Raw genomic sequence first — 26,080 nt, 5'->3', positions numbered from 1 at the left:
CGAAAGTAATTTAAAGAACACTTGTGACCTTGCCTGCATTTCTCTGTTCATTGCTAGCTACTACATAACAATTACACCAAAAATCCTTTTGAATGTATATACTTTATCCCCTTATTCCTCAAAGTGAGCATTTTATTAAACATATTGTATAACTATGATAGAAAATCAGCAAAACAGTGGTTATCCCTGGAAACCTCAAACCTGGATTTTTTTGAAATTTAGTTATTTTAAAGGTACTGGAGAGTGAACTCAGGGGTGCTTTACCACTGAACTACACCCCCATCCCATTTTATTTTTTATTTCTTTTATCTATTTTTGCACTGGGGATTGAACTCAAGGGCGTTTATTCACCAAGTCACATTCCCCAACCCTTTTTTTAAAAAATTTGAGATAGAGTCTCGCTAAATTGCTGAGGCTGGCCTTGAGCCTGCAATCCTCCTGCCTTAGCCTCCCTAGTCTTGCTGGGATCACAGGCATGCGCCACCATGACCGGGTCTCTTTTTATTTTGGGATAAGGTCTCCTTATAGTGCCAAGATTGGCCTGAAACTTGTGATCCTCCTGCCTCAGCCTCCCGAGTGTCTCACAGCACCCGGCAATATTGTCGTTTTCAACACTACCAAGATATGACTCTTCTTTATTGGGGGGGGGGGGGGGTAATAACAACCGTTCCTACGGATAATTTATGCACTGCCTACTTTCTCTGTTGATTCTGTCACTAATGTTCTTTATTAAGTAGCTACTAGGATTTTTCCTCGAAGATCAAATGTATCAGTGGGGCGACAATGCAAGGACACAGGGCGGCAGAGCAATTTCTGCTTCCCCTTTCTTTCCCCATCTGTTAAAAAAAGGGGGGGGGGCTCTAATACTCCGTTGAGAGTAGAATTCTAATTACTAGTCGTCAGGTCTCTAGGTCTGCTTTTCTCTTCCTCTCCACCAGAGGCGACAACCTCTTTCCAAAAAGAAGATAAGCTGGAAAAGGCCGGCCCTGAGGAGTGGCCAAAGAAAGATCAAAGGCTAAAAAACCGCCTAAAACAAAGAGCAAAGGTCGATACCCAGCTCCCAAGGAGGTCTGAGACTTCCTACCGCCACAAAAAAAAAAAAAAAATTGAAGGTGACCTCTCCCTCACTTGCTCACTAGGCCTAGGACCCGGCAGCCTCAGAGAGAGCGGGCGGGTCCGAAGTGACTAACAGGTACCAAGAGAACTGTCGACGACAGGAAGTGGAAGGGAGCCCGGAGCGGGGGTGAGGACAAGCCACGCCACGCTTGCGCAGACAGCAGGCGTTGCAGTGCGCATGCGCAGCAGTGTGGTGACGCGATGACGCTTGGAGCGTGGGCCGCGACTCTCACGGATCCGGTTCCGCCCTCCTCTCACTGCCGACCCTTCGGGGCTAGAGCCCGAGATCCCTTTCCCAGAGTGCTCTGCGCCGTGAAGAAGCGGCTCCCGGGGACTGGGGGCATTTTGTGTTGGCTGGAGCTGGAGTAACAAGATGGCGGCGTCGGCGGAGTGACAGGGGTTCCCCCCGGGCCGGAGCCGGCGGCAGTGGTGGCAGCGGTATCACCGTCCTAACTCACCGCGCCCCATTTCCAGCCCGCGACGTCGCCGTGAAAACTCGGCAGCGGCGACCTCCCAGAAACAAGTGGCCTAGCCTAAGTAACCGCGAAAACCACTCAAAAATTGCGGCCTGGCTAAAAGAAACCTGACTGATTGGCGGTGATCGGGTTTCCCTTGGCCGATTCTGGGCCCTGTACGCCGGGAAAAACCTCCGATTTTCACTTCCTGCCGCCCTCCGCAGCCTTGCCCGGCGGACGAGCCCCCGAGGCCTCCGTCCTCCCCTCAGAGGTGTCGGGGCTTGGCCCCAGCCTCCATCTTCGTTTCTCAGGATGGCGAGCAGCAGCGGCTCCAAGGCCGAATTCATTGTCGGAGGGAAATATAAACTGGTACGGAAGATCGGGTCTGGCTCCTTCGGGGACATTTATCTGGCGATTAACATCACCAATGGCGAGGTAATCACCCAGAGTGGGGTTCATCCAACGCTGCGCGCCCCCCCCCTCCCCGAACCCCAAACTGCTCGGGCCTCTTCCTACCGCACGCACGCACCGGGGAATCCAGAGGGAAACCAGATTTCCTGGTTTAGGAGCCTCCCCCGCTTTCTTCCGTAAAAGGAAAAGAACCCGATAGAGAGGTTGGCTAGACTGGGAAGTTTCTTAGCTTGTTACAATTGTCCTTTGGTCAAACTTTTTTTTTTTTAAGTCGTGCTTAAGGTGAGAAGGGCAGAAGTCTGAGGTCCCTGTTTCTCTTTTGTGTTTTCTATATGTAATTGTACTGGGGTTCATGTTCCATTGAGTGCAGTTTCCGATCGCCGGGTTCCATCAAAACCTCATTACGTTCAGAGGTTGCCTGTTTTCTGGATGAATCGTTTTCCTGCACTTTAGAGGACGTGCGGATTTCGTCACTACCCCCTGAAGAGGCCTTTGAGGCTGGCTGCCCCGTTTTATAATTACAAAGGGAGCTTTCCCCTCCCAACCTTTCGCTTCGTCCTAGTAATAGCGACTTGGAGCTTTGCTAATGTCTCTTCTCCTTTCCTAAGTGACACTGAATCCATAGGGATGTTGACACCATCATCCCTTTTTTCCCCTGCAGGAAGTGGCAGTGAAGCTAGAGTCTCAGAAGGCCAGGCATCCCCAGTTGCTGTACGAGAGCAAACTCTATAAGATTCTTCAAGGTGGGGTTGGCATCCCGCACATACGGTAAGAACCCGTCAGACAGGCGGTTCGCCCAGCGAGTACGGAAGGGGCCAGCCCAAGTCCCCTGTAGTCGGTGATTTCCTGACAGCCCTAGATCCCCGGTAATCACGAGTAAATTTCAGTTCGCCCACTGAGTTGAAAATATCAGTTGGTTTCACTCATGTCCATTCAGCTCCCGTCGTTTTTCCCTTCCCGAGGCTTTCATCTGCAGTTACGTGTGCAGGTCAGCTTTGATCCCTACAGGGGGAGGTTGACTGCTGCTTTCTTTCCTGCGGCACCTCTGATGTTCTTAGGTTTGTCCAGTGAAGGGATTTGAAGGTGCCCAAATGACCGGGCTTAGCCAGTTCGGGTTGATACTGGAGCTGGCTTGGGAAATGGCTGCTCTTTTGTTGTGTTTTTGTTCCAACATGTCTTCCTCCTCCGCTTAGAAAATGGCGGAACGACGTGACTCAACCCCATATTACTGCCCTTTTTTCACTTTGAGTTCAGAAGTTATGCTTCTTGAATCCCCGGTTAGCAGCCCTGAATGGATTAATCCATTGTAAAGCCAAGAATAAAGCTTCAGGAGGCGGGTGGGGTACAAAGAACGAGATAACAGAATGACAGTATGTTTGTAATCTCTGCGCAGATGCGACATGACATTGTTAAGTTATACTGTGTAGAAATTCTCAGAGATGTTTATTACCCTTTCTTTTGTGAATGATAATGTTTGGCACATTTCAGTTTGTACTAAATTTTTTATGGGTAATGGCAATGGCAGTCTGAGCAGCACCAACCGTGTTGAAATAAATTGTCAGTTGTGTTAAAAGAAAGCTTCACTTAGCCACAATTTGGTAAGTAATTTTAACCTGTTGAGTTATTTTGTCAATAAAACTTCAAGGACATTGTTGGCCTTTGGAGGATGGGATATTGGTGAAAGCAAATAGAAATAATAATCAAATAAAAGATGACTAGGTTTTTAAAATGCATTGTGTTCTTTCAAATACTTAACCTCTAAGGGTTTTAGAGTAATTCTTTTTGGTTTGAGATTAAATAACCCTCTATAGAATAGTAACTAAAATGTGGTTTAAGATGAGCTGTATTCCACTAATGAAAAATAACATTTGCAAAAAGATGTTGAATAGTAGAGAATTAAATGGAAGATTTTCTGTATCCTTTTCCATTGTCGTTTCTATTTTTTAAGTCTTAATTTAAGTACTGGGTTACATACATTAATTCTGATTTGGGAACAACCAAACTAACATTATACTTTAAAAAAAATCCAGTGAAGATATGACATTTTTAATGGAAAATTGATGAAATGAATTCCTTGGAAGAAAATTCCAGGTTTATCTTATGTAGCAAAGGTTGATGTGAAATTTGAGATGATCTGGATTTGAGATTTTTCAATGTGTCTCATCACTTTAAAAACCTGTGTGGAAAAAAATGGCCTCTAACCCCCATTGGTTTGCTTTCCACCACTTGTTTTTTCCTAGAATTTCTTAACAAATGGAATCGTACACTATGAGGTCATTTGTATCTGGCATCTTTCGCTTAGTATAACGCTTTTGAGATTTGTGGAGTGGGAGATTTTTAAATTTCACAAACCAAGTTAAATTTAATGTATTTGAAATGATTTTCAAAAATCATTAAGCATGTTGACTTTTCTTTCCTAAACCCAAGTTAAGAACATGCTGTTTTATATGGTATCTTTTATTTAAGGATAAAGCAGGTACAAGCCAATAAGGGCAATGAGTAATACATTGAATATGTACATTAATAAATGAAATTAACTTGTGAGCAAGCTAATAGGTGCCTGTTGTAAGATGGTGGGTACAGAGAGGGTTATGGTAGTTACAGGCTGCCTGTGGGTGGGGCCAAATAGATGAATCTGGCTTTCAAATTAAGGCTTTTTGGGAGGGGAGATGGGATTTCAGGGTCTGGCTCTAAGGAAAAAAGGTTGGTGAACTGGTTGGGGAAGACAACCAAGACTAATATATGGCTTCTGGGAGTAGTCTCTAAGGTAGAATGTATAATTGGATAGAGGCAGGGAAAGCATACATTTGTTTCAAGAATGCTAGGGATAGGTACATAAAAACAAAGTTGGTTCATTGAATTTGTTTTGTTTATTTATTTATAATCTGTCTATGTGGTATTAAGGAACAAACCCAGGAGCATTCTACCTCTGAGCTATATCTTCAGCCTTTTTTTTTTTTTTTTTTTTTTAACTTTAATACATGGTCTTGCTAAGTGACTGAGGCTGGCCTCAAACTTGGGAACCTCCTGCATCAGCCTCCCATGTCACTGGTATTCCATATGTGTGCCAGAATACTCAGTTCTGGTTCATTGGTGTTAAAGTCTGAAAGAACATCAGTTTTCACTGATGCATAAAAAATATTTATATTAATTTTCTTTGTTTAGATAGCAGCATCTTCCCATCCTCCTAGTTTAGCTTGTTCCCCACAATTTCTGTGTCTGTATATACTTAATAAATATTTACTTGATAAATATTGAATTAAGTTGGGTTTTAGTTTTATCTAGATTAAATAAGATAATCCGTTATCCATTGTTTTAGACTGGTAAACACTAATTGTAAAAATTTAGATTTACCCTTTATTTGCACACATCTCTCATACCCATTTAGTCTTGCAGTCTCTCATACACAAACTCTCTCACACTCATACACAGTACACGTTATTGGTCTATGGATTTGCTTTAAGATACTTAGGGATGTCTTAAAACAAATCCTCAAAATTACCTGGTCTACCTAGCAGGTCTGCCTAATCAGAATCTTGCTATGTAATTTGAGGAACCTATGGTTAAGTTGAAGCCTGGCAATCCAGTCTCTTAGTTTTTAAACTAAATCCTTGGCACCTTGTGAATTGACATCAGGAAATGACTTAAATTACTGAGTTTCTGTTACAGTCCTCCTTTTTGCCACACAGAAATGAATTAACATGTTCTTTAAAGAAACAAGATAAGCAGAAAAGAGTGCTTATTTAGGCAATTGGTTTTCAGTGGTATTGACTGGTGATCTAGGATCATTCAGTCCTTTAACCTGTATGAACCTCTCAGTTTCCTCATCTTTATAAAATAAATATTTTTACTAATTTAGTAATTTTCTATTTTTGTTGGGGTGAGAAAGCAAAGTGCTGAATAGAAAGGATTTTTGTTCTTTGTAACTTTCTCCTAACACCTATGATCCCCAGGTTGGGGGCTTCTACCCTCCCACTGGGGGGGCGGGTGGGGAAGATTTCTACTGGCTTTTGCATGCTGAGATTTTGGTTTTATTTTACTGATGTATCCCTACCTAAGTAAATGTTTCCTGCTTAGTTTCTCTTAAACCTTTTAATTCTGGAATTTCTTTTAGACTTGTTTTTAGAAGATAGTAGCTAGAAAGCATTTCTTCAGTTTGATGTTTTATATAGATATCCTAACTGCCTTGCCCTTGGTACTGGGGATTGAACCTGGGAGTGCTCTCCATTCCCAGCCATTTTATTTGGTTCATGGGGATTGAATCCAGAGGTGCTTAACCACCAGCTACATCTTTTACCACTTTTATACATGTTATTTTGAGACAGGGTCTTGCTGCGGCTAGCTTTTGAATTTGGGATACTCCTGCCTCAGCCTCCTGAGCTGGTGAGTTGTGCCTCACCACACCTGGCTCATTTCATTTTCTGTTGACACAGGGTTTCACCAAGTTGCCCAGGTTGGCTTCTAACTTTGAATCCTCTTGCCTCAGCCTTCTGAGTCTCTGGGATTATAGGTTTGTGCCACTACACCTAACTTTAAATTTTAGGAATAAGTACCACAGAAGACTTGAAGATATCATCAGCTTCAAGTAAACCATAGACTAAAAATGAAGTAAAATAGTGAAATATACTTTTATAGGGAAATCATATAAAGAAGATGGGTAGGACATAGGAGACTTGCTCTTGCCTTGTATTTTTCGTTTTGTTTTTAGTACTGGGGATTGAACCCGAGGGTGCTCTATCATTTAGCAACATCCCTAGTCCTTTTTGTTTTTTCTTTCGAACTGGGGATCTCACTAAGTTACTGAGGCTGGCCTCATACTTGGGATCCTGCTTCAACCTCCCAAGTAGATGAAATTACAGGTGTGTACTGCCACATTTGAACATTATACTTTAAAAAGTGTGTGTGTGTGTGTGTGTGTGTGTGTGTGTGTGTGTGGTTGTACATGATATCTTTATTTATTTATGTGTTGCTGAGGATCGAACCCAGGGCCTCCAAGTGCTAGGCAAGCGCTCTGCCGCTGAGCCACAACCCCAGCCCTGACCATTATGCTTTTTATGCACATTTTTTTGCTCTCTCTGTCCAAATGTCTGATATTCTGGAGGATAATTATGAACTAATGATTAATTCTTTCTTTAGTGTTAAAAATCAGCTTAAATTGTAGCCACACGAGGTGTCACACACCTATAAACCTAGTGCTGCGAAGGCTGAGGCAGGAGGATCACGTGTTTGATTCAAAATCAACCTTAGCAACTGAGCAAGGCCCTAAGCAACTTAGTAAGACCCCATCTCAAAATTTAAAAAAAAGAACTGGGAGAATGGCCCAGTGGTTAAGCACCCATAGGTTCAATCTCTATTATCAAAAATAAAACAATATCAGCTTAAATTTTAATCTTATCTTTTCGGCATTGAATATATATCCCATGAATAAGATTGCAATGCCGTTAGAGAACAAAAAATGACAACTGCATTGGGTATGTCTTTACTGATATTTGTTAAAGATCATTAGATGAATGAAAGATGTAATTATTAGCGTAACTGAAATCGTGGAATACTAGAAACGTGTTCTATTGATATTATTAGTCTACGAAATCATGTTATAATGCTAGGTAGTAGCATTTTTGAGTTGAATGAAACCTGAGAGGTGTATGTAGCCCAATTCCTGATCATACAAATTAGACTGTTGAGTCTCAGAGGAGTACTAGAATCTACTAACTTCTAGTTCTTCTGAAAGCCATTACCACCTTTGTCAAGGTAGTACATATACCTTTTCATTTGATTCGAGGAGCACCACTTAGCTTTATTATGACATTTAGCTTCATTTAGAAAATCTGAAAATCTCTTCTATAAAATAAGTGACCTGGACTGGGGACTGTAGCTTAGTGGTAGAACACATACTTAGCATGTGAGAGGCCCTAGGTTCAATCTCCAGCAACCCCCACCCCACCAAAATTGTTAACAGAGAGGGTTAACAATTTGAAGGTCAGAATTGAGTCTTTAAAGTCCTTGAGTTTAACAGAAGTTTTTTTGAGGTTATGTGAATACCTTGCTAGCTTTTGAGTGAGTGAATACCTAGTTAAAATGATGCCCCCCTTTTTATTTTCTATTTATTTGTGGTACTGGTCATTAAACCAGGGTGCTCTACCACTGAACTACACCCCCAGCCCTTTTTTACTTTTTATTTGAGACAGTCTCACTAAGTTGCTAAAGCTGGTCTTGAACTTGACATCGTCTTCCAAAGTCACTGGGATTACAGGAATGCGCCACTGCCCTGCTGATGTTCGTTTTGGTTAACTATTTTTGTTTCCAATAACAAAATAAAGCTTTTTGTTGGCTATTTGTTTAGATAGCTCTTAATATTTTGGATTACCAATATTAACATAACACAAACTGATGCATGTCTTAAACAGTTAAATTTATGTACAGCAAAATGCATACATCTTAATGTGTGTTTGGATCAGTTTTGGCAAATGTATAGTCATGTAACACACACCCCTCTTGAGATAAAGAAAAATTTTTCTTTGCGCTCATGCACACACACACACGCTTGGATTCTTTGTAAGCTATATTCTATAATGACATTATTTTTAAGAAAAGGTGGATTTTTAGATCATAGTTATACATTCTGGATTTATCATTGTGCAGAACACTATTATATTTACCTAACAAAATATTAAAGTGATTTTGGTGGCTGCAGCAGTGAATGTTCATTGGTAATACTAAAGGGAAATGGGAAAAGCTTTATACTGAGATAATTCATGTTAGGGTTCTGTCATATCATATAGATCTCAACCTACAATGAATTCCATAATTTTTAAAGTTGACTTTAATTTAGAAAAGGGATTTTTTACAATGACCATGGTCCTTAAGAGTTTTTAAATGCATTATGTAGATTGAAAGAATCAGTATGCCTGGAAGATGCCTCTTCTATTCTCTGCAGTAATTTGTTCTTTGAGGTATGATTGCCTGTGATTTACATGTAACATTGGTAAGTACTGTTGAAATAAGGGAGTAATTGTTTGAAACCAATATGGCTAATTTTTTCCCTTCTACACATGAAGAGGGGAAAAAGTTAAACATTTGGGCATTGTACGTGATTATCTTTTAATAATTACAACAATCCTGTAAATTTGGAGTTTTATACACAGTTTGTCAGTAGTTAATTTGTATAAAGTCATACAGCTAATACATTATTTGAATATATATTGTTCCTTCTTTGAATAGAACCAGGCTTCCCAAATGTTCTTCCCAAAAGAATATCCCTAAATATGGGGTTGGGGATGTAGTTCATTGGTAGAGCACTTGCCTAGTATGTAGGAGGCTCTGTTCGATCCCTGGTACTACCAAAAAGAAGAGACTCATTGCTAAACCTGATGTTTTTATTTAATTGTCTTGAGGTATGGCCTAGGTATCACGATTTTTTAAAATTCCCCAGTGTTTCTGATATACAGCAAAGTTCAGGAATCAATGTACTATACCATATTTTGTGCATTAATTGTTGCCTCTGTCCATTGTCATCAATCCTGTCTTTACCAGGAACTACATCTCTCCTCTTTTTGTGGTGGGGTCACCAGGGATTGAACCCAGGGGGGTACTTAACCACTCAGCCACATCCACAGGCCTTTTTATTTTTCGAGACAGGGTCTTACTAAGTTTCTTAGGGTCTGGCTAAGTTGCTGAGGCTGGCTTTGAATTTGCCATCCTCCTGCCTCAGCCTTACAAGCTTCTGGGATTACAGGTGTGTGCCACTATATCCGGCTACATTTATTAAATTTTAGAAGTACCAGGTAACATTTAAATTTTGATTCTTCAGTTTCTAATAGGAATATTCTTCAACCCTGATATTTCTGTTTTGGAAGTATTAAGCTGAACCTCATAGGCCAGCCGCCAATTATCAAGTGGAAATGTGGCTGTACTAGTTCATTTAGCTTTGAATTCTGATGTAAAGATGACACTGTATCATTAAAATATAATGTCCTGTAACTTCACAGTGAAGACTTATTATTGAGGATATTCATGCTTACATATCTATTAGCATCTGTTAGTAGTGTTGGCCCTTTGAAATTTCTTTTGATTCTAGGTCAGCAATATTACGAAGTTGCTTCCATCAGCAACTTTTGTATTGAAGGATTTTTCTTAAGGGATGATAACAGTGGCTGAAGCATATATAGTATAAACCATCCTTGTTGCAATTGTGTCATTCTTAAATATATTGTGGAGAGATTTGCAAATGAACCTTCTGAAATTAAGTCAGTCTGTTTAGGTTGAGTATTCCTTATCTGAAATGCTTGGGACCAGAAGTGTTTCAGATTTTTGGAATTTATTTTTTTTTTTTTTCAGATTTTGTAATATTGCATAGACTTTTGTAGTTGAATATCCCTGATTTGGAAATTGTAAATGCTGTGAAATCTGAGACTATGTGCATCAAGTTGGCACTCAGAAGATTTGGGATTTGGGAATTAGGAGTGTGCTTAGTCTGTATTTCAGCAAATCTGGAAGTTACTCTAAGTACTTCATCTTTGTTATATTTCCCTATACTGCCAAACTATTCTATCCCCATGTTGACTTTTATGGAACATCAAGTATGAGATCTAATTTAAAGCTACTTTGGAAAGTAATAGCATGAAACTTTTGTAGGTTTTAAGTTTTCAAATTTTTCAAGTCTCAGTTATATTGTCCTTGGTAACAACTGAAATAATGAAGCGCATCTAATTAAACTGAAGTTCATACTTTACATGAATACCATTTTTTTCCCTTTTATATTTCTTCAGTATGCTTTTCCCCATTGATGGGTTGTTTTATGTTTGGCCATTCACATTTGATAGAAGTTAGTCTTCTACCAAGCTCCACTTATTAAAATCCTAGTGTTCCTATTTCTGAACCTTCTAGTATTAATACTTTGTATCCCTGTTGCAGAAATGTTTAATGAAAACTGATGGTTAAGACTGTCTTTGTGGACTTGGCATACTTTGTAACATCTTGTACAGTACTATGTAGGGAATAACAAGTACCTTCTTTCATTCAGTTTTTGTGGGTGTGTGCTAGTGCCTGCCTATCTACCCTGTGCTGACAAAATTGAAAATACTAGATACATTTCACTTAATACTGGATACATTTCACTTAGGAGAAAATTTTTGTGAGTCTTGTATTTTGAGCATCTGCCATGGACCTGGTATATTGTAGTGGTCAATTTGACTCCTGCAGAAAATCAGGAAAGATGTTTGGATTCCCCCCCCCCATTTTTTTTTTGGTACTGGGTATTGAACCCAGGGGCACTCTAAAATTGAGCTATATTCCCAGTCCTATCATCTTATCCTTAAACTGAACTGCTGTTTTACTGGGCCAGTTTTAAGTTTTTTGGTCACTGAAGAATTTACTTTTATGAGTACTGCATAATTCTGTATTATTCAGGTTTTTACAGGATGAATGGGGTTGTTTGTTGGGGGGGGGGGCATTCTGGAGATTTAACCCAGAGGCACTTTACCACTGAGCTATATCCCCCACCTTTGCAGTTCTTCTGACTCATCCTCAGCAAGTTACTAGGGTTATAGGCATGCTTCACTATGCCTATCGGATTTATTTATTATTCATATATTCATTGCTTTGTGTGTTATTTTCCAGATTATATTGACTCTTTGTAAATAGGGATTATTGCTTCTTCCATTTTCCCTTTTGTTACATCTTAGGTAATCTTCCCAGCCCAGACCTTGTTTGTTTGTTTATTTATTTTTGGTGCCAGGCATTAAACCCAGGAGTGCTTAACCACTGAGCCATATGCTTTTTTTATATTTTTATTTTTGAACAGGGCCTCACTGAGTTGCTGAGGATGCTCTCAATTTATGATCCTCCTGCCTTAGCCTCCCAAATCGCTGGGATTATATGTGTTCACCTTCGAGCCTGGCTCATCTGTACTTTTTAAACAAAAATTATATCAAACTTTAGAATAATTCACCGTTTTCTCTTTGTATTCAGAGGGTTTGAGTTAATTTTGTCCTATATACTTTTCAGATAGTTTTTACCTCAAATACTTAGTCTCTTTTAAAAGGATTTGCCAAACAAGTTTATATAGTGTGGGGGGAAACGTTCAACCATTTTATTTTTATTGCTTTGATGCTGGGCATTCAATCCAGGACTTTCCATGCTCAACCATTTTTATGTGCATCATGTTTTCTGTTTTGAGAAGTGGGAGTATAGATAGCATTTAAGCCTTGAGAATTTGTGGTTTAGATTAAGAAGTCAGGAAGGAGGCCCAGTTTTGATATTTTGGAAGTAGAGTAGATCATTTTGAACTTGGACACGTTGAATTTAAGGTGACATGATATCCCAATTTTAACTCTTGTGCAGTTAGTTAACAGAAAACTGAAAAGATCTCAGCTCAAGAGATTAGGACTGAGGTTAGATCTGAGCAATTAGCATATAAGTGAAAACCCAGTCCCTTAGTTAATAATTCAAAGTTAATAAAGCAAAAAAATAAATAAATAAAAACAGTTGGGATAATGGGCTATGGAAGACAATAAACCAGGTTTTCAACAAATGAGTTGGTGTAGAAGAAAATAAGGTCATCTTATGCATATTATGTACCTGCCTATTACTGGTTATTTTCAGTATACATTGAAAATAGGTCCAAATTTCAGGCAAACCCCTAAATGCTACCCACCCCTTCATCTTTTCCTCTTCCATCTCTACTTTAAGAAGCAGCCTTACTTCTTCAAAGGAATTGAAGTCTCATAATTTTTGCATCCTTCTGTTATTGTGTGTGCTTTCTTATTTTGGAGGTGCGGGTACAGTCTCTGGCTGGTCTCAAGTCATGGGCTTAATTGATCCTCCTGCCTCAACCTTCCTAGTAGCTGGACAAGAAACATAAGCAAACCTGACCGGTACTTGTTTGCTTCTATACATACACACTGTACTGTATATAAAAGCAGGGAGCTGGGGTTGTGGCTCAGAGGTAGAGTGCTCGCCTAAGTATGTATGAGGCACAGGGTTTGATACTCAGCACCATAAAAAAATAAGATTAAGATATTGTGTCCACCTATAACTAAAAAATAAATATTAAAAAAATAAAAGCAGAGATTATTTGATTTTGTTAGCTATTATGAATATTGAATGGTTAATGACTAGTGTCTTTGGTGGGTAGTGATATGTATGAAAGGAAATTTTATGTTTTGTATTTTGGGGAGAGTTTTTTGTTGTTATTGTTGTTGTTGTTTTGGCAGTACTGGGCATTGAATCCAGGGCCTCATACTTGCTAGGCAAATGTTCTACCCCTGAACTACATCCCCAGCCCTTGGGAGATTAGACCACACCTAGCTTTAATATTTATTTTCTTTTCCCTTCATAGACTTATTGGATTTTATATTACTTACATGCTTTTTAATTCTCTCCCCTAGGTGTAAGATTAGTGATATGGGGAAATGAGTCAATTTTAAAAGGTTGAAGCCAGTCTGGTACTTACTTGTAATCCACCTACTTGAGAGTCTGAAGCAGGAAGATTGCAAGTTCAAGGCCAGCCTTGGCAACCTTAGTGAGACAGACCTTGTCTTAAAATGAAAATATAAAAAAAAATGACTGGTGATATATCTCTTTGTTATAGAACCCCTGGGTTCAGTCCTCAATATGGGGAACTGGGTATGGGGGTTGAAGTTGGGCACATGGTAGGACACCTTGAGTACAGCTACTCTTCGTTTTTTTTAGTTGTAGATGGCCACAATATCTTTATTTTATCTATTTTTTTAATGTGGTGTTAAGGATCAAACCCTGTGTCTCAGGCATATGAGGAGAGTGCCCTATCACTGAACCTCGACCCCAGCCCTGGCTACTCTTAATATTGAACCACCCTTGAGCCTAGCAGTTGAAGACCAGGCTGAGCAACATAGCAACGTTCTATTGCCAAAAAAAAGAAAAAAATGGGGCTGATATGTAGATCAGTTGTAGAGTGCTTGTCTAATGTAACTAAAGCCTAGAGTCAGTCCTCATACTCACACAAAAAATGGCAAAACAGGTTTGATGACATAAAAAAATGAATTAATAGCTAATCTTTCTTGATCATATTATTTTTAATTTGATAGGTACATCTATATCTAAAACTATGGTGATTTTTGTATTTATGTTTCTTTTTTTATTAAATTTGATTCTTCAACCCTGGAGTAGCTAAGTAGCTTTGTGTGTTTTTTTTCCCTAGTGAAAATATTTTGGTTCCTAAACCATCGTAAAGATATTTGTGAAAATTGCAAATTTGAGGTTTGGTTTTGTTTTTACAGAAATTGTGTTAAAATCAAATCCAAGGGATTATGAATAAAGATTGTTACTGATCTTTTAAAATCTGAAGTGTACTTTGAATGTGAAACTGGAAGAGAGAAGGAAATGGCTTAGTGCTCAATTTTCTTTCTTTCTTTTTTTTAGTTGTAGATGGGCACAATAACTTTATTTACTTATGTGGTGCTGAGGATCAAACTTAGTGCCACACATGCTAGACAAGTGCTGTACCATTAAGCCACAACCCCACTCCTAATGCTCAATTTTCTATGGCAGGAGGATTCATATTTAGTATTTAGATAATAAAATTGATACTCAGCATCTCATAAAAATAAAGGTATTGTGTTGTGTCCATCTACACCTAAAAAATAAATATTAAAAAAAAATTTTTCAGGTGTCTGTATTCAAAGTGTAATGAATGAAGGCCACAAATTAAAGAAGCAAATAGGGGCAAGGAAGTTTAAGGACAATGAGAGTTATACAGCATCCTTGTTTATGAAGACAATAAAAAGCCAGAAGGAAGTAACCCATATTTAGTCTGGTTCTGGTTCTCCTTTAAAAGGGTTGAAGAGTTACCATGATTCGAAATGTAGTTGAGCCTGAATTGCATTATCGGCCCCTTTCATGATGAATGTCAGTAAGGGGGGCTTCATAAGTACTAATAGTTGTCTAATATTCAAGTTTATCAATGCCTACAGCTTCCAGAAGTAATCAACAAATGAATGCAGTACCAGAAAGATTGGTGACTTTTCAGGCTTTTCATTTGTTGCTTATTTAATGGATCTAACCAGGGTCTTATGCATACCTGACAAGCATTCACCACTGAGCCATATCTCCAGCCCTTTTTGTTGTTCTGAGACAAAGTCGAACAGAGTTGCCTGGCTGATATGAGTTGGCCTCTGGAGTAGCTGGAACTGCAGGCATGCACTCCAGGTCCAGCTTAGGCTCAAAGGTTTAAATTGAGAATAGAAGGGGTCCAGAAACCTGGTGATTTAGGGAGATGAGGCCAGCATGTCATTCTTTGTTGCTGAAGAATGAATTGTTAGCACCAAAATAAACACAAAAAATTAGACAGAGATGTAATCCCAGGTACAGAATGAGGCAGGAGGACTGCAGGTTCCAGGCCAACCTTTGCTATTTAGCAAGACCCTGCCTCAAAATAAAAATAAAAAGGGCTAGGAATGTAGTTCAGTTAGTTGCAGAGTACTTCCTGGTTTCCATCCCCAGTATCTTAAAAAAGGAAAAGAAATCAACATGGCATGATTATAATAAGAAGCCAAAGGTGCCAGGCTCAGTGACCCACACCTATAATCAATCTCAGTGACTCCGGAGGCTGAAAAGGGTTGTGGCTGTGGCTCAATGGTAGAAATGCTCCTGGGTACAATTCTCAGTAGTGGGAGGAAAAAAATGGAAAGAACGATTATGATTTTTGACACTATATCTCTGTATTATGAATAGTAAAATTATACTAGTAATAATACCATACACAGGGCTGGGGAGGTAGCTAAGTGGTATAACACTTGCCTGTCATGTATTAGGTCATGAATTTGATCCCCAGCACCATAAAAAATTTTTTAAAAAGCTATACATGAATATTATTGTATAGGAACACTGAAAGGAATTCAGAGAAGAGACCCGTGTAACTGGAACTGTTGCCAGTAGCATAGCATTCTGGGGTGGTTTGTACCTAGGATTGAACTCAAGGGCATTGGACCACTGAGCCATATACCTCCAGCCCTATTTTTATTTATTTATTTATGGGACCAGGGATTAAACTCAGGGCAAGCACTCTACCAACTGAGGTATATCCCCAGCCCCTTGTATTTTGTTTAGAGACAGGGTCTCACTGATTATTTAGCACCTCGCTATTGTTGAGGCTGGCTTTGAACTCATGATCCTCCTGTCTCAGCCTCCCTCAGCCTCCGGAGCTGCTGGGATTACAGGTGTGTGCCACCACACCCAGCACCAGGTAGCATTCTAAAGGAAGAATTTGACCTCCCTATAAAAAGTAATAAAAGTTGGGTGATGGTGAATTGGCCAGAGTCTTAGTTTGAGAGACAGTGTCTTGAGAATACTTTGTAGATGTCATAAAAAATTGAATATATTATAGCACTAATTCAGTGTTTAAACTTTTTATTTGGTTTATAAAGCTTCTGACACTAACAACCTAAAGATAACAAAGATAAATAGCATAGGGAAAGACTTTCTTTTTCTTTCTTTCTTTTTTTTTTTTTTTTTTAACTTTGTTAAAACTGTCCTGCCCCGTCCCCCCACCCCACCCCACACAGTAGTACTGGGGATTGGATCCAGGGCCTCCCAAAAGAGCTGATCTGCTGTACTTGGTTAAAACTATCACTCTTAAATTTTATAATTATTTGACCTATTTTAATCAAAGATGAGTAGATGCTTCCCAGTGATATTATATTATACCTTGAGTTCAGGGAGTATTTTTATTTTTCTTGCATTTTCTTCCTCTGACAACTCAGGTACTCCCTGTTAACAGATGCTACTGACCATTTCATGTATGTGAAACAGTAGATGATGGGAACACAGGGTTGTGAAGTAGACAAAATGGCTGCCCCTGTCAAACTTATATTCTGAAAGGAGGACCTCTATTAAACAGATAATTACTTTTTTGATGTTACTTGTGTCTTAGTTATAGTGATGGAATCAGTACTTATTTGTGTACTTTATTCTGAGGTGTACAAGGATTCTACCAATTTATTTTTCTTGGAATTCCTCAAGTACTTTGATTTCAATAATTTGCTATTTCTGTTTTCATAAGGAGATTCCTCAGAGAAACAAAAACCTCTAAGTTGAAATCTTCAGCTATCATACAACTTTTCTTTTGTATGTATATGTGGTGTTGGGGATTGAATTCAGGACCTTGCCACCTAATAGTTAACATCCCCAACCCTTATAGTATTGTATCCCAGCTACAAACTCTCCTAATATTTCTTTTTTGTGTATTTGTAATTTAGATTGTAGTTTGGATGTAGGGTGAGAGAAAAGGATATGAGAACAGAGAGATGGTCCTTGCTTTTTATTAGCATATTCTTCAGACTTTAATGTACCCATTTTTATGTACTCTAAGCAAATAATGTCGTTGTATAAATTGTGAACTTCGGGTAACACTGAAGTCTAAAGGTGTTGGTTTAAAACAGAAAATGAGAGCCCTGGACATCTTGTTTTATTTTTTTAACTTTAAATTATTAGGAAGAATAAGAAACAAATCCAACAATTTTTTTAATCTTCAAGGATAACCTAAGTATATACAATATGCACATCACTTTACTACAGCATACTTAATAGCAAACTTATCGTGTATGTAACATTTAAAAAAAAATCTAAATGTAAAGCTGAGTCTATAACTTGTAGGCACCTAGGAAGTGGAGCCATAGGAGTGAGGTTTTTGTGGTGATATAGTTCAGATTGTCCACAAATTTAAATGATCTCAGTCAGGTTAGTGTTTATTTATTACTCAGGTTCTATAAAGACAGCTAAAAACTGAAACAGAATAGTAAGCTGTCTGCCAAACACTGAAGTAACAGAAAGAGGATATTTTATTGCCAGAGGGCTAGAATATGGATATAAGCAGTAGGCGGTGAATGAGGGAAGTTCTGTGAAATGGGAGACCAGTGTGAGATAGGCTACATAAGGAGATTTCTTTGGTATCTGGCGTTTTAGAAGATTGGGTTAAAACAATGAGAAGCTCTCAAAATAGTGGAAAACATGAGGTGATGGTAGAAATGAGTAGGATTGGAATAAGCAGATCATCCCTGGTTCCTAATCTGTGTGCAGTAATGTTCTTGATGGGTTAGTCCAGATGGAAAGCACAGATGGAGGGTATGAAGTGTTAGCTTTAGAGAAATAAGCTATATTCCTTGAAATCAAGAGGAAATACAAAAGATAGAAGAAACACCTGCCTCACACTTTTAAGGAGTTTAAAGTACCAGTCTTTGTAGATTGAAAGATCTAGTTATTTTGGAGCTTTTTTGATATTTGCCCTTTTGTTTGTTTGTTTCTGTTTCTTTTTGAAATAGGATCCCCTAAATTTCCCAGTCTGGCCTCAAATTTAGGATCCTCCTGCCTCATCCTCCAGAGTAGCTGGGATTACAGACACGTGCTACCCCACCCATCGTAGCTTTTTTTTTAAAGTCCTTACACTTTAGTAAGAAGAAAAGTACCCAAATGAAAAGGGGCTTTATAGAGTTATGTTAATTTGATGAAAATATGAAGTATAAATCTTGTTAAATTTCTGTTCATATTTGGGTTTAGATGAATGGTTATAAAATTGCTTGTTATTTTTATGTCTGGGCCATCAATGGACATTTTCCTGGTATAGATGAGAGAGATGGTTTGTGCTTTTCTTTTGACCTATTAGACTTTTTATGCCTTCCCCTTGCTTCCTTTATTCTTTCTCCCTTTTCTTAAAAACCTAGGTAAAGTCAGTCGGGTGTGGTGGGAAATGCTTGTAATCCTAGCTACTGGAGGCTGAGGCAGGAGGATCACAAGTTCAAGGCCAGCCTGGGCAATTTAGTGAGACCTTGTTTCAAAATAAAATATAAAAAGAAGTGGGAATGTAGCTCAATGGTAGGTTGCTTACCTAACATGTGCACAAGGCCCTTGTTCAGTCCCTAGTACTGTCCACCTCCCCCCCCCCCAAAAAAAATAGGTAAATTAGATTTATTTTTATTTAAATTCTGTAGTAATTCTCAGTGATGTTAGACATTTAAAATAGCAAGTTCCTGACAACTCTAGTATAGATTTGCTGTTGCCATTAAATAAAAGAAAAAAGAAAAGGGAAGGAAAACACAACATTTTTGTTCATCATTTACCTTTTTAATATTGTCATGTGTTATGTCCCCTGTTTCCCACCCCAAAAAGTCCTGTGACCTTTCTACAAGTAAATGTTTGAATGAAAATGAAGGGTGTTGGATTTCCGTGTGGAGAATAAGGAGTAGAAAAATGACAGTCCAATGCTGTGCTGTCACATTGGCACAGGTGATTTTTTTCTTAGGCACGTGGGCAAGACCTCTACAGATTTAAGCAGACTTGTTTTCCTTTATCTTTTTCTACAAAAAGGGCATAAAATGGATTTTTTTGTGTGTTTGGTGGTTATCCATATCTCATGCTTTGATATGTATTACACTTGAAGTAAAAGTCATAGAAAGAGCCAGGCATGGTGGCACACATCCCTAATCTCAGTGACAAGGTGGATCAGAAGTGCAAGGCCAGTCTCAGTGAGACCCTTTTCTCAAAAGAAAGGGCTGGGGATGTGGCTCAGAACCCCTGGGTTCAATCCCCAGTACTAGGAAAAAGAAAAAGAAAGAGGAAAATAGAAGCCTATTTCTACCCTTTTGATGGATATTTTTAAATTATAATTTCAACTACGGTAACTCTTGTATCTGTTTTACTGGAGTTAACAAGAAACTAGTCCAGTTTTTAAGCTTTAAGATCTCTTGCTCTTTTTTGCTTATACATCCTAAATATTATCTAATTTTTTTTCCAAGAAGAATTTGTTATCTGATTAAGTTTAAAATAAAGATGGATGTTCAAGCCAGGCTGTGGTGCACACCTGTAATCCCAACGGTTTGGGAGGCTGAAGCAGAGCTCAAAGTTAGCCTCACTAAAAGCGAGGTGTTAAGCAACTCAGTGAGACCCTGTCTCTAAATAAAATACAAAAGAGGGCTGGGGATGTGGCTCAGTGGTCAAGTGCCCTCTGAGTTCAATCCCCGGTGACCAAAAAAAAAAGGAGGAGGGAGGATACTCATAAGTGTTAAAATTTGAAATTGCTTACTGTGGTGATTCCCAGTCCTTGGGTAAATAAAAGTAGCAGTGGTCATCCTTGAAAGAAAGTACAAGTAATAAGCACAGTTTGGTGGGAAATGATACAGGAGTTTGTTGTTTAAAAAGTGGTTTTTAGGGGCTGGGGTTATGTCTCAGTGGTAGAGCACTTGCCTGGCACGTGGGAGGCACTGGGTTCGATCCTCAGCACCATATAAAAATAAATAAATAAGGTGAAGGTATTGTGTCCATCTACAACGCCCCAAAATTTAAAAAAATAAAATACAATAATAAAAAGTGGTTTTTATTTTCTGGAAAATTTTAGAATGACTGATTTAGTTTTCATTTCTTATTTTGGAAGTAAGTCTAGTAAGATTAAGGAACTTGACCAAGGTCACAGGAATCAGTGACAGCAGATGAGTATAGAATTCAGCTGCCCTAGTAAAAGAATTTGTTAATATCTTCATGCACTTCCTATCTTTAGGACATTGGAGTCACTTGACAAAAAAAAAATCTTATTCTATTTTATGTTAGACAATGTATTTAACCAGTGGGATCGTGTTCCGAATAGAGAGCTTACCTTGAAGAAGAAGAAGAAGAAGAAGAAGAAGAAAACTGTCTTAATATTAAAGTTTAGTAATTTTTTAAAGTTTTATGATATTAAGCGGTAATTGGGTTATCATAGTAATCCTCCCTTCTCCTTTTCTTCTTCTGTTAGGTGGTATGGTCAGGAAAAAGACTATAATGTGCTAGTCATGGATCTTCTGGGACCCAGCCTTGAAGACCTCTTCAATTTCTGTTCAAGAAGGTTCACAATGAAAACTGTACTTATGTTAGCTGACCAGGTATGTGAAATTTTGATGAAAAATAGAGAATAAGAAAACTACTATTAACTATAATTTAAACATTTCATAAACTGGGGTATCATGATTCCATGTGTCACTATTTATCTTTAGGAAAAGCAAAAAAAGATTTTATACCAACTAGGCATGGTGGTCCATACCAAGGTTCTGTAATAGAAGTCTGTGTTGAGTATGCTGGCAACATGAGAAAGAATACAATTCCGTGGCGGGGGCGGGGGGGGGGCATTGCAAGAAAGCTTTTGTTTAAGGAGGTTGATGGTCACAGTTAATGATGGTTATTATCTAAGGCAGGTATACAAATTAAGTGACCTAAATATATTGTTTTTCTTCCTGTAAAGTTGCTGCTGCATTCAAAGGTAGTATTTGTACATTTATACATATGCTTTTTTGAGGGTGTAAGTAGTTTAAGCTGGTTTGGCTTCAAAAGACATTTGTCAAGGTAAAGGAGTATGATTAAAAAATCTGTATATCCAAAGCAATAAAAGCTCTGGGGGAAATGGGGACAATTGAAAAATAGAAACCTGACACATACTAGTGAGAAGAACGAGAGTAGAACGAGAACGTTGGCAAGCTCTGGATAGTGAATACATTTTAAAATGCCACGTCTAATTAAGTATTTTATACAAAAGACAGTGTATTTGTTAATTTGAAAATAAAAAACTTTTGTTTTATTCAAGATACCACAAACAGTCAAAAGACAAATTTTTAAAACTTGTACCTATTTACATAATAGATGAAAGGTTGTCTGTTTTATACAGGCTCCTAAAAATGAATAAGAAAGAGTAAGCCATCAAGAGTATAGTTTAGCAGTTCATAAAAATGATAAAGTGGTAGGGACCTAACAAGTGAGGTAATACTTTTTATCTGCCAGATCTAGAAAGAATATTCTAATATACTGCTGGTGGAAATATGAATTTTATAGCCTATTGTGAAAGGTGGTTGGATGTTATCTATAAAAATTAAAAGCATATAGATACTCTTCATAATCTCAGCTGCTCTGAAGGTTTTGGCAAAAGGATCACAAGTCTCAGATTAGCTTGGGCAACTGGTGAGACCCTATTTCAAGATAAAAAGGGCTGGAGATATAGCTCAGTTGGTAGAGTGCTTGCCTTATATGCCTAGGCGCTGGGTTCAATCCCCAGTATCACCACCACCACCACCACCACCATCCCCCCCCCCCAAAAAAAAAAAATAAAATAAAAAGCTAGGGATATAGCTCAGTGGTAGAGCTAGGTTCAGTTCCCAGTACCACCAAAAAGAAAGTGTTATATATATACCCTTTAACCCAGGAATTCCTGGGTTGAGTTATAGCCCATTGGTGGGGGGGAGCCCTGCTAGGTAAGGACATATATCTAAGCATATATTAATAGGATTATGACTATGCCACAGGATATTTATAGCCATTAAAAAGAACATTTGTGCTTACTATTAGCATGTGTGAGGCCCTAGGTTCATTCCCCAGCATTACTACTACTACTACACTACTACTACTACTACTACTAATAGAGCTATAATGTTTGATTTAATTTCCAAGAAGAGCTTGTTAGAATGACATGTTTAATACTCAACTTTTGCATAGAAGTATGTAAGCACAGGAAGAAGAATAGGGTAAAGACCCAAGGCTTCTAACTCAGTTTGAAACAATAATAATAACTTTTCTATCAGTAGTCAGTACGCCAACTCCTAAGTCTATGTGTGTGTGTCTCTTTGTGTTTGTATTTATAAGAGTAGCATGGAAATGGGTCTTGGTAATACCAGGCTGGTTGTTTTGTGATACTGGGGATCAAGCTCAAGGCCTCATGCGTGTCAAACAGGTGCTGTACCCTCAGCCCTAGTAGGCTGTTTTTAATATGTTTCCTTCACACAAGATTGAGGGTAGAAAGCCTTTATTTCATTTATTGTGACAACTGAAGTAATTCCACATATTGTATTAGTTTTATAATTTGAACATACTGACCACCAAGTCTATCAGGTTAGACAAGTGTTTTTAAACATTAATACTGAAAGGACAAGCCAAAGGGCATTATAGGTTTATGTTTAGAAATCTGTCAAGCTAGAAATAAATGGAGAATTTTTGTTCATCCCAATTAACTTTTTCTAATGCTCTTGTTGTGAACTTTAAATAATTGAGATACAGAAATACTTGAGAAATAATTTGTTGGTTTCTTTTTATCACTTAATTCAATTAATCTTTCTTTTTTTTTTTTTTCCAGATGATCAGTAGAATTGAGTATGTGCATACAAAGAATTTTATACACAGAGACATTAAGCCAGATAACTTCCTAATGGGTATTGGGCGGCACTGTAATAAGGTTAGTCAAATGCTCTTTGCATGAAAAACAAAGAGTAGAATATTGACAAGAATTGCTTTCATAAACTTCTTTATCTTTAAGAAGCCATAGTAAAAAATTGCTGTTGATAATTGCTTTAAAAGATTGTGCTAGAAGGATAATCAGCTAACTCTATTAACTTAGTAACTTGAAATATATTCTCTCCAACTTACCCAACTGAGGTTGGTTATCTATGTGGAAATATAAAATTCCAGGGGCTTCATAATGAACTGTAATCGTCTGTTATTTAACTTTTGAACAGTTGTATCTATTTTTCATTCACTTGAATAGTGAAAACCTCTATATACTTTTCCTCCTGAATGCTAAAAATCAGATTTTAACCTTTGGCTCTAAAGTGTGGGTTTTGTAATATATGTGCTTGTGCCAGTATGGGAACCACTGACCCATCTTGTCACCATGGAGTTAACATTTGCTGACTGAGCATGGTTGATATTGAGAATTCTTTGGTCCTTGGATTTGTGTATATAAAAGGATAACTTTTGGGCCTTCTTCAAAAGTAGTTGACAGTTTCTTACTTGGGCGCCAAGTTGGGTGAGTTCCTCCCTGCCCCCTTTTAAAGGAAAAGAATAGACAAGTGAAACATTCATTCATACAACAAAAGTAGTGCTTATTGGGATTGCTGAGAATGGTTCAACTTCTGGGGTGATTGGATTTAGCTAGTGGCGCATGATTATAGTTAGAAACTAATTGTGTTGAAATTTTTTCTACAATGATTAGTTTTGTTGAGTGAACTGCTTTCTTTTATCCATTCACTGTTGAGCTCGGGCAGACAGGCAGCATTGGCAATGAACTAAGCATGTTAATGATCTGATGATCTGATAGAAATTCTCAACTTCAGGACAACTTGGGAACTTTTTTTGTTTTGTTTTATGTATGTTTTTTGTTTTGATTTGTTTTTGGAAGGAAGAGTCCCATTTGTTTTACTAAACTGTTAGGGAAAGTTGTGTTTTTAGGTCCAGCTACAAATGTTTACCTTTGTTTGCCTGTATGAATGCCAACTTGGAGCCATTACCATTAGAATTGGTGTTGATTTATTAATATGTGAGATTGACCAAGTTTTAGGAAAGTAAACTTTTTTCATTGAGCTTTAAATTATGAAAGGTGTTTCAGCCTATGTATAGTTTAACATTCCCAAATTGCATTTTCAGAGAGTATTATGTTGCTTTTTTTTTTCTTTTTTTTTTTTTTTTCTTTTCTTTTTTTTAAGCATCCAGGTTCTTAATTGTTATTGTAAAACCTGGTGATTTAGCTGAAAAGATATTACTGATCTTACTTTTTTGGGCAGTTTTGTCAGTTTGCCTCTTCTTTTGACCAATTTCCCAGCCCTTTTCTTCCCATTTTCTTAATCCTAGAGATCCTTTATTCCCATATGATCCTTGTCCTGCATGTTGACAGTGCAGTACATGGTTTTTGTCTTAAATTTAAATGATGGCCTAGTTGATAACAGTAATACTTAGGTTCAGTTGTTGTTTCCTCCTTAAGAATAGCTTATTAATCACGTAGTTACATTGGGAAGTCCACATTGCCCGGTGGTGAAACATTTTTTTAGGATCTGTGTCCTCCTCACAGTTATTAAAAAGAATTTCATGGAGATGTTTACTGCTACATGGTTTCAGAGAGACCTTAGAAGTGAAGTGTTTTGCTTACCTAAGATTCAAGTAATAAATGTTGAGCATTTTAGATTAGTGTTTTTAAGTAGTTGGGTTTTAGTGTTTTCTGTATTATTGTAGTTTGAAAAATGCCAGTTGTATGAGACTGGATTCTTTGGTCAGCTTGTTCTAGTAGTTTTCATATGGGGGGGGGGATGGGGGGAGTATTTGAGGTCAATTTTTATTAAATTTCTTACTTGGAAAATTGTTCTGAATTTGATATTTAGGAGTGGCTGCTCCAATCTTAGTGAATTTACTCATCTCTTCTAGTAATCAGCCCTGCATGCTTATGAAAATAAATTTTAAGGTGACTAAATGCCTTCTACCTCTTCCTTACTGAAGATTTTTTTCCCCTGTATAATCTTTTTTTGGGGGAAGGGCAGATTGTGGTGCCAAAGATTGCAGATCTAAATTCCCCGTTTTTTATTTAAAAATTGAAGAGCCAAATGTCACCATTGCTATCCCTGATTCAGGCAGTGACACAATATAGTGGCAATAAAAACCTGAGTATTTTCTAGAATTCAAATGTTCTTAAGTATGTGATTCTTATTTGGAAATCTGAGAAGCTACAGTGCTTGGTGGAAGAAGGATGGCATTTGGCTACCCTGTTCTTTCTCTAATGCCTCGGTGTTGCCTGTCTGCGCCGGCCATTGTTGCAATGTAAGCAATACTGTTTGATGCACTGCCACCCTCTATTGTCTGTTTAGTGTTTAGAATCTCCAGTGGGGAAGAGGAAAAGAAGCATGACTGTTAGTACTTCTCAGGACCCATCTTTCTCAGGATTAAACCAGGTCTGAAACTGTCTCCTATTCCAACCTCAATCCCAAATTCATGTGCTTTTCTTTCTTATTGTTTTATTTTGATTATTTTTATTTTGTTTTAATTCTGGATAATGTAGATCTTGCTCAAGCACCCCTTACCGTTGGCATTATTCAGACATACTTGGCAAACATATAACATTACTAAGATGTTTCTTTGTGGCTTTTGCTTAAAATTTGTGAAGTTTAGAGAAAACCTAAATGGAAATAGAGTATTATCTTTATATCTCCAGCATCCATATGAGGAAAAGATATGTTGTTCTAGTATTAAAATTCTTTAGTTAATAGTAAACTTCAGATAGACTAGTTTTTAAAAATGTATTTGGAGTTGCAGAATACACAAAAATTCATTTATGAAAAATGAAACTCAGTACTGTA

The 26,080-nt window shown here is 37.9% G+C and overlaps 1 protein-coding gene across 4 annotated transcripts in view; it reads left to right on the top strand.

The window, feature by feature from the left end:
• The first annotated feature begins 1,427 nt into the window (after window positions 1-1,427).
• Window positions 1,428-26,080, top strand: part of Csnk1a1 (casein kinase 1 alpha 1) — a 42,326-nt gene continuing 17,673 nt past the window's right edge. For 2 of the 4 annotated variants that reach the window (XM_015486063.2, XM_015486048.2), the window contains exons 1-4: window positions 1,428-2,006; window positions 2,644-2,750; window positions 20,740-20,866; window positions 23,098-23,196. In XM_015486063.2, coding sequence (XP_015341549.1) covers window positions 1,884-2,006; window positions 2,644-2,750; window positions 20,740-20,866; window positions 23,098-23,196 — 456 coding nt within the window. In that variant the 5' untranslated portion in view covers window positions 1,428-1,883. Of the gene's footprint in view, window positions 2,007-2,643; window positions 2,751-20,739; window positions 20,867-23,097; window positions 23,197-25,591; window positions 25,676-26,080 lie in introns of all 4 variants that reach the window. The other 2 variants (XM_015486042.2, XM_015486036.2) reach the window with 2 other exon arrangements.

Source organism: Marmota marmota, unplaced genomic scaffold (genome assembly GCF_001458135.2).
Source record: "Marmota marmota marmota unplaced genomic scaffold, marMar, whole genome shotgun sequence".
Taxonomy (NCBI): domain Eukaryota; kingdom Metazoa; phylum Chordata; class Mammalia; order Rodentia; family Sciuridae; genus Marmota; species Marmota marmota.
This window is presented reverse-complemented; position numbering and strand designations above follow the sequence as displayed.